At 39.2% G+C, this 9,274-nt stretch overlaps 1 protein-coding gene across 1 annotated transcript; it reads left to right on the top strand.

Annotated features, from left to right (window-relative positions):
• Positions 1-242: 242 nt before the first annotated feature.
• On the top strand, positions 243-2,461 carry LOC137628962 (uncharacterized). The gene is made up of 5 exons (XM_068360218.1): positions 243-443; positions 642-860; positions 1,013-1,152; positions 1,319-1,746; positions 1,992-2,461. Exons 1-5 carry the CDS (start codon positions 243-245, stop codon positions 2,459-2,461), a joined length of 1,458 nt encoding a protein of 485 aa, XP_068216319.1.
• The last annotated feature ends 6,813 nt before the right edge of the window (positions 2,462-9,274 follow it).

Below are 9,274 nucleotides of genomic sequence, written 5' to 3'. Positions count from 1 at the left end.
AGGGAGACAGATCGTTTACACCTTTAGGAGTTGTCAGGTAGCTGTTGTTCAGGTAGGGTGATTGCCCTGGGGCTCTGAGGCTGTGAATTCGTGGCGCGGGACCTTTCCTGCTATTTTCCTCATTGGTTGGTGGCTTGTGGCTCAAAGGGTTTCCATTACTACATCAAAGGGAGCTGGTAAGGTGAGGTTTTACTACAAGGTAGCTAGGCCTATCCCAAGAAAGTATGGCATCTAAGATTACAATGGACATGATTAAGCCATTCACCGGCAAAGGAGACGTTGTGCCATGGTTGAAGAAGGTGACCTTAGTGGCTAAGCTACAGAAAATAGTAGAGTTAGCCAGTTTTATTCCTTTGTATCTGAAGGGTGATATTCTAGCACTTTATTTGGAGATGAGTGATGAAGACCAAGAATGTGCAGCCATAAATCAAGAAAAACTGAAAGTAGCGTTTTCTAATAATCCATTCTTTGCTTTTGGAAAACTTGTTCGATTGAAGTGAACGGGAGAACCAGTTGATGAGTATACTAATGACATTAGGAGGCTGGCCGGTTTAGCTAAGTTTGATAAGGTTGGTTTAGAAAATGTGGTGAAACCAACGTTTGTTAATGGTTTTCCAAATAATATTAGTCTTGCTTTACAGCAATTGCCAAATGTGATGACAATGGCAATGAGTGAATTGATTAGTCATGCTAGGATTTTGTCATCTAAACATCAAGGTGGTGTGGTAGCTGTAACTGTCAGAAAGGGTGGAGAAGGAGGTGGTGCAAAACCTGAGAATAGGGTTAGGCCTTCCCAGTTTAAGGGTCAGTGTTTCCGATGTGGTGGCCCTCATATGATAAAAGACTGTAAAGAGACACAGGTGAGGTGTTTTAGGTGTAACAAAATTGGTCATATGGCCAGTTGTCAAGAACAGATTGCGGAAAACGATTAAGGGGTGACTACTATGTCTGTAGCTGCCCTTTTGATGATTAAAGGGTGCATCTTGATACATTGCCTATTATTGATGTTTAGATTGGTAATGAGATTACAAAGGGTCTTGTAGATACAGGCTGTTCTACATCTGTGGTAGATTCCAAATTTGTGCCTCACTGTAAAGAAGTGTATATCAGTGCTTTTGTTGGGGTCATATTACGTGTAGAGTTGCAGATTGTGTGGAGCTAGGAGTGAACGGTAAATGTGTGACAGTGAGGGCTGTAGTGTCGAATCAACTGGTTAATGGCGTTGATGTGGTGTTAGGAGTTCATATTATTGACCAATTGGGAGGTGTCACATTGACCCAAGGAAAGGTATGTTTTTGTGTTTTTGGTGTTGCTTCAGTTGTATTGGTCAAGAAATTAAGCATAGACTCTTTGGTGAGAGTGATGACAGTAGTTCAGCAGTTGTAATTGAAGATCCAGACTTTCATGCTAGGTTTGATGAACAGAAATGGACAGTCCGGTGGTATAGCGAAAATAATGAACCTGTTACACTGAAAAATAAAGTAAGTTGTTATGATAAAAAGCTTTATGGTTGGAAGAAGGAAGAATTTGAGAAGGAAGTGGACCGGTGGATTGCCGAAGGTATTGCTTCATGGAAAGAAAAGATTCAAGTTGGTATTAGTCCTCTAAGGGCAGTGGAACAGACTACAAAGAATAAGGCGAGACCAGTGCTTGATTTTCGGGAACTTAATGTGACTGTCAAGTGTCACACTGGTGATGATGTGACTGATGTATGCAGTGAGACACTATGGAAATGGCGACAGACAGGTGAGCATGTTTATGTTATGGATTTGAAGTCGACCTACCTACAGTTGAGCGTAGACGAAAAATTGTGGACATATCAACTAGTGAACTATAACGGACAGACTTTTTGCCTTACAAGATTGGGATTCAGGTTGAACTTTGCACCACTGATTATGTCTAGTACTAAAGACTGTACTAAGTAAGGATGAAAGAATAGAGAGAGCAACCAGTTCATAAATATATGACATTCTTGCGAATGAATTTGATAGCTTCTGCTGATGAGGTAATTAGACATTTGAATACCTTTGGGTTGATAACAAAGTTCCCTGAGTCACTCAATGGAGATGTTGCTTTAGAATTGCAACTGCAAAGAGTTGGAGGAGAGTTGATATTTCAGAGAGGTAATAAGGTGCCTGAAGTTGCAGATATGCTTACAAGGAGGGAATTGTTTTCAGTTTGTGTTATATTAGTAGGTCATTATCCCATAGCTGGATGGTTAAGAGTTGCATGTAGCTACATTGAAAGAAGAGCCTCAGGAGCACGTTGGGAGGATCCTGTTGGTGAGCAGTCCATCATGATGATTAAAGAAGTAATTGAGAGAGTAAAGTTAGATGATCCTGTGAGAGGAAACTGGTGTGTCCCGAGTGTAAAGCATGGTGTTGTGTGGTGTGATGCCAGCAAAATTGCTATGGGTGTAGTTTTGGAGATAAATGGCGAGATTGCTGAGGATTCTGGTTGATTTAGAAAAAAAGGACGAATTCAACCACATCAATATTGCCAAACTAGAAGATGTTTTGAAAGAAGTAAATTTAGCCATTAGATGGGGTTTAGAGTCGATAGAGGTGAGAACTGACTCTGTAACTGTGGGGCATGGTTGAAATATATAGTAAATGCTGAGAAGCGTGTCTATACACAAAAGAAGGTGCTGAGATGACAATTAAAAGATGTTTTGGTACATTGAAGGAATTGATTACAGAGTTTCTTTTAAATATCATGGTTCAGATGGTGCCTTCAGAGAGGAATAAAGCTGATATTTTGACAAGAGTCAAGAAGAATTGGTTGGTGAGAAGTGAAGTTGAACATACACATCTCTGTGCAGGTGCTGTAGTTGATATAACAGAGTTGCATAATAAACACCATATGGGAATTGACAGAACACTATATTTAGCCAAAAAGTTGGAACCTCAAGTTTCCAGAGAATGTGTGAAGAAGGTAGTTCAGTGTTGTGATCGTTGTCAGTCCATTGATCCTGCGCCTGTGATGCACGAAGGAGGTGAATTAAGTGTTGAAAGAAACTGGCAGCGCTTAGCTACTGATGTTACTCGTTACAGACTGGTACCCTATTTATCAGTGGTGGATTGTGGTCCAGGTCGTTTTGCAATATGGAGGCAGTTAAAGAGAGAAGATGCTCAAGAAATATCTGCCGAGTTGAATAGCATCTTTTTGGAAAGAGGGCCAGTTGATGAACTATTACTGGATAATAGTACAGCGGTTAGGTCGCAGTTTTTAGGAGATATGTTGTCTCGTTGGAACATTGTTAGGGTGTATCGGGCTGCTTATCGACCAGGAGGAAATGGAATAGTTGAAAGACATCATAGGGCCATCAAGGCTGCCCTCGATAAATCCAATTTACAACATATGAGTGTGGCACATGCCAAGAGACTATTAAATAAATCAAATAGCTTTGCTGAGGCATTAATATCAAACCCACTAAGTACTGCCAATATATATATATATACATATATATATATATATATATGTATATATATATATATATATATATATATATATATATATATATATGTATATATATATATATATATATATATATATATATATATATATATATATATATATATATATATATATATATATATCATCATCATCATCATCATCATCATCATCATCATCTACTCCTATTGATGCAAAGGGCCTCCGGTTAGATTTCGCCATTCGTCTCTATCTTTGAGCTTTTAATTCAATACTTCTCCATTCATTATCTCCTACTTGGCGCTTCATAGTCCTCAGCCATGTAGACCTGGGTCTTCCAACTCTTCTAGTCCATTGTGGAGCCCAGCTGAACGTTTGGTGAACTAATCTCTCTTTGGGGAGTGCGAAGAGCATGCCCAAACCATCTCCATTTACCCCTCATCAAGATCTCATCCACGTATAGCACTCAAGTAATCTCTTATAGTTTCATTTCTATTCCTGTCCTTCCATTTAGCTCCCAATATCCTTCTGGGGGCTTTGTTCTCAAATCTACTAAATCTATAGGAGATTGTTTCATCGTCATACCAGGATCATGTCCTCACAGTAAAATGGATCTCACTAAACTAATATATAGTCTGATTGTTATATGTAATTTCAGGCGATTTGATTTCCAAATTTTACCTACCCTATCCAATGTCTGATTTGCTTTTTTTTCAATCTCACACTAAACTCTAATTCTGAAGACCCTGTATTAGAGATCATAGTTCATAAATACTTGAATGATTCTACCCTTAATCTTTTCTCCCTCGAATGATATTTTATCTTCCATTGCAGTCTCCGTTCTCATTATCTCTCCTCGTATGATATTTCATGCATTCTGGTAAGCAACCCCCCAGATGCTGAAGCCTTGATGAGGATGGTGGGCTTAGGGATTAGCAGCTGGGCTCTAATGAACAGTGGGAGCTACTTTCCCACTGGACCTCGGCGCCCAACTGTTGATCCAACTAAATCAGTCAGCACTTTATCTTTTCCATTTGGTTATTTCTTTTATTCTCTCATCTCTTCCTTTTGGGCTTAAACTTGTTGACGACTTTAGCTTGTTTGATTATACTTTGGGTGCTTCTTTGGATTTGGCACTGTGTGGGATGGACAGCATTCCATCTCAACCTGTACCAAATTAGACACCATCACCCTCTGGCAGACCCCATTCCCATTGGGTGCAGACCAAGTCTGTTAAGAGTCGGGCTCCAGTGATCCAGTTTTAAGTCACCCATATTTGCGGGTAATGGGTGACGGCAGGCATTGGAATCGCCGGTGGGAGGGGCTAACCACCCACACTGACCAGTGTACACCCATGTTAAGAAGCAGCCCCTCTCTAATAGAGGACTGATCCACGCTGAAGCCTCTTCTCGTGTTGGGCCACATGGGATAGGAGGACTGACATCCTCCGATAAGAGGTGGATAACCTGGCTTGCCTTTTACAAAAAAACCAACCCCTCTATTGACGACCTGGAAAATACAAACATCGACCTCGGTACAGACAGCTCCAACTCGTGTTCTAATATCGTAACATTAGAACTTTATTCACGTCATATGAAGAATGATAAGAAAACACTAGAGAAGAAGAGAGGGAGAGAGAGAGTGAGAAATTATGACAGTAAAAAAAAATATAGAAAAGTAGAAGTGGGTCACTATAAAGTAGTGAATTATGAGAAATTTTTTATTTTGGAATTTGAAAATGGAAGACATGAACGTGTAAATGTTTTTAAAGCTAAGAGAGAAATAGTTGCTATATGTGGAGGGCAGTCAAAAATTCTTCCCCAGGGAAATGAAAGTCTCTTGATAGAGACACTATCCCCAATACAAGGCAAAAGATTGAAAACACTCACAACATTAGATGGTCATAGTATCAAATGCGCTTCGCACCCCACTTTCAACCAGAGTAGAGGTGTGATATATGCTCCAGAATTGCTGGACATAGAGAAAAAAGAAATTGAGGATGAACTGAGGAGTCAAGGAGTTGTAAAAGTAGTCAGAATGAGAAAGAGAGTTGCTACTTTGATTATAACATTTGATCAATGCAGATTACCAAATGTTATTAAAGCTGGCTATCATTGCCAAATATATGGCCATTTAAGCCAGAAATGCAAAGAGAAACTAAATAATAAGCCAGCTGTTTGTGCCAACTATGGAAAAAATAGTCATGGAGTATGCATAGAAAATCCAAATTGCATACATTGTCGGGAAGCACACCCAGCTACATCTAAAAGCTGTGTTAAGTTTTTTTTTTTTATAAGGAATTCAGGCCATCAGGACCATGGAAAGGGTTACTTTTAGAGAGGCTCATAAAAGAGCTTTTGAAAAACAGATAAGACAAGGGCAACCTTTCTCAATGGTTCTAAAGAAAAACTTGCCAAAGCACACGGACGAAAATTATATTCCCACTTCTAAGATAAAGAAACATATGAAAGTAGTTAAAGAGTTTGAAAGTCCCATTGAAAATATATATCCAAAAATTGTAGGAATATCAAAACATACTTAATGATCTGAAAGGTATTACAAAAACCATCTACTCCCATTGTAAACAATAGTACAAACCTCTCTCAGGCCGTGTCCTTGCCTGATCTGATGGAGGTTCCACTTGAAACCAATTTACCTGGTGAACCTGTAGTGGGTAAGTTGCGAAAGCCTGACAGCTCACAACCTTTTGATCGAAAAAGAGAGAGACCTCCATCTCTCTCGCTTCCTACCATAAGAAACATTAAAGTCACTACTTCAAATAAATATGATGTCTTGTCTCCTGAGGTTTCTGATCAACTGGAAGGTAAATTGAATAAATCAGAAATTCAAGTTGAGGTTCACCATCCTCCTCAACAATTAGATCAAAAGGACACAAAGAAAAAGACAAACACAAAACCCAATATATCAAGATCCTCTCTACACCTGGAAATATTGTTAGATCAAATATTGCCAATGGGAAGACTTCTTCCAAGGTGTCTTCTAAAAAATAAACCATATTTTTTTCCTCCATTCTGCAATGGAATTGGCAGGGTTTAGGGGCGAGATATGAAGAACTTGAGCTCCTCATACGTGAGCACTCCCCTATAACTGTATGTCTACAGGAGAGCAAGCTCGATGCTAACACTCCTTGTCCTCGAGAGTATGTTAGTTATAGGACACCATATGATCAACGAGCAGGGAGCCATGGGGGAAGTCTATATATGTTCGTCAAGATTTTCCCCAAATATCTTGTCTATCTGTACCCCTCTGTAGGCAGTGATTGTACAGATTGATATAGGGAGAAAATACACAATCTTTTCTCTTTACTTGCCTCCAAATGATAACATCTCATATGATAATATAGTAGATGGGATTTAACAACTCCCACAACCTTTTCTCTTAATAGGAGATCTTAATAGCAGACATCCTTTATGGGGTGATGTTTTGGCAAACGTAAGGGGTAATATTATGTCTTCAATTTTGGAGAATGAAGATGTAGGACTCCTTAATACATGAGAGCCCACACACTTATCCTGCATTGACCTATCAGTTGCAAGCCCTAACTCTTCTCAATTTTATTTGGAGAACATTAGATGATTGGCATACTAGTGATCATGCACCAATCATTATAAACACCAACAAAGGTCCACCTTCACTGAGATCGCCACGATAGAATCTTGATAAGGCGGACTGGGATAGATTTCGGGAGCTAAGTGAAATTGTAGGTAATGCAGAACAGTTTGAAAGTGTTGATGATACCAAAGACTTACTTAATGGAACTCTTCGCACAGAAGAAGCCAATTCCATTCCCAAAACAACAGGGATATTCAAACGACGACCAGTCCCCTGGTGGTCATCAGAACTAACTGCCCTGCACAGAGCCACAAGAAAGTCTTCAACTCGATTGTGCAGGCGCCGTACTGAGGAGAATTTAGTCATATACAAGAAATGTAGAGCACAGTTCCGTCGTGCCATGAAAGAAGCTAGGTGCCAGCCTTGGGTGTCATTTGTTTCCTCCATTAACAGAAGAGCACCAACATCATCTGTGTGGAGGAAAGTGAAAAAGATAGCAGGCAAATTCACCCCAAACCCACCACCAGTGTTAAGGGTAAATGGTCAGCATATGACTGGAGCAACCAAAGTTAGCAATGCCCTGGCTGACCATTTCTTAAATGTATCACGCAAGTGTGAAGCAGCTCCTGGTCACCAGTATAGGAGCATTGAAAAAAAAAAAGTTTTAAATTTCACAACAAGAAAGGAAGTCATACAATTCTTCTTTTACTGAAAGAGAATTTGATTCTGCACTTGCTACGTGTAACAATACAGCCCCTGGACCCGATGGAATTCCATATGCAATAATTAAACATGTACCTTTTGATACAAAGTTATTTATTTTAAACATTATTAATAGAATATGGCATGATCATAGTTATCAAAGTGTTTGGGAACTAGCCATTATTTTAGCCTTTTTAAAACCTGGTAAGGACAAGTTTTTAGCAGCAAATTATAAGTTACTTGCATTGACATCTCGTTTATGTAAAATCGTGGAGAAGATGGTTAATGTAAGACTGATGTGATGCCTTGAAAAGAAGGGTATTTTATCACCTATTCAATGTGGATTCAGAAAAATGCACTCAACGACTGATGTGTTGATACGACTTGAGTCCTCTATTTGTGAAGCCTTTGCTTCCAAACAGCACCATGTGACAGTCTTTTTTGACCTTGAAAAGGCATATGATACCACATGGAGATATGGTATACTTAAAAGAATTCATGAGTTAAGATTAAGAGGAGAGCTGCCAGTATTTATTCAGTCATTTCTTTCACAGAGTTTTTCAAGTGAGAGTGGGGGAAACTCTATCAGAGAATAAATGCCAGGAAAGAGGAGTTCCTCAGGGTAGTGTGCTGAGTGTAACCCTGTTTGCACTAGCAATTAATGGGATATCCTCAGTCATTCCTCAGGATGTTCTCTCCACATTATTTGAGGATGATCTCTCCATATTATTTGCTGGAGCTAGAATGGCAATGGTTAAGATAAAGATACAACTCTCAATTGACAAAATTATCCAGTGGGATGTTATGAATGGATTTAAGTTCTCGACAAGTAAAACTACTATTGTCCATTTCTGTCGTATCCGGGGAGTACATCCAGACCCGGATATATACATTAAAGGTCAATGGATCCCATGTGTAAGTGAAGCTAAATTTTTAGGTTTGATATTTGATTGTAGGCTTACATGGGTTCCTCACTTAAAAGCGTAAAAAGCTAAATGTCTTGAGGCTGAATGTTTTAAAAGTATTGTCCCATACATCATGGGGGGCAGACCGCAATACCATTTTAAAATCATACAAGTCCTTAATTTTATCCAGAATTAGTTATGGATGCAAAATATACTCCTCAGCCACCCCAAGCCGGTTAAAAAGATTAGATTCTATACATCATGCTGGTATTAGATTGTCCACAGGAGCATTTAGAACCTCACCTATCCCAAGACCCCTTGTTGATGCTGGAGAGTTGCTTCTAGACCTTTACTGAATGTCTTCTATTATTCGGTATTGGTTTAGATTGCAAAGACTCCCTAATTCTTTAGCCTTTCAGACTGCAAGCCTTGTAAGGTACTCAACATACTTTGAGTTGCACCCAAAATCTCCTCAACCTTATGGCTTTCGGGTGAAACAATTATTAAACAGTCTTGATGTTATTAGAATTAAGGTGCTTCCATTTAAGGTATCCTCAATGCCTCCATGGAAATTACCTGAGGTATCTTTTTGTTTATTGGAGTTAAGAAGAATATAACTACTTAGAATCCAGGTCTCTTTTTATGGAACATGTTGCAGAACA

The sequence above is a fragment of the Palaemon carinicauda genome, chromosome 37 (genome assembly GCF_036898095.1).
Source record: "Palaemon carinicauda isolate YSFRI2023 chromosome 37, ASM3689809v2, whole genome shotgun sequence".
Classification (NCBI taxonomy): domain Eukaryota; kingdom Metazoa; phylum Arthropoda; class Malacostraca; order Decapoda; family Palaemonidae; genus Palaemon; species Palaemon carinicauda.
The sequence above is the reverse complement of the archived record's forward strand: the minus strand, read 5'-3'. Positions and strand labels throughout refer to the sequence as shown.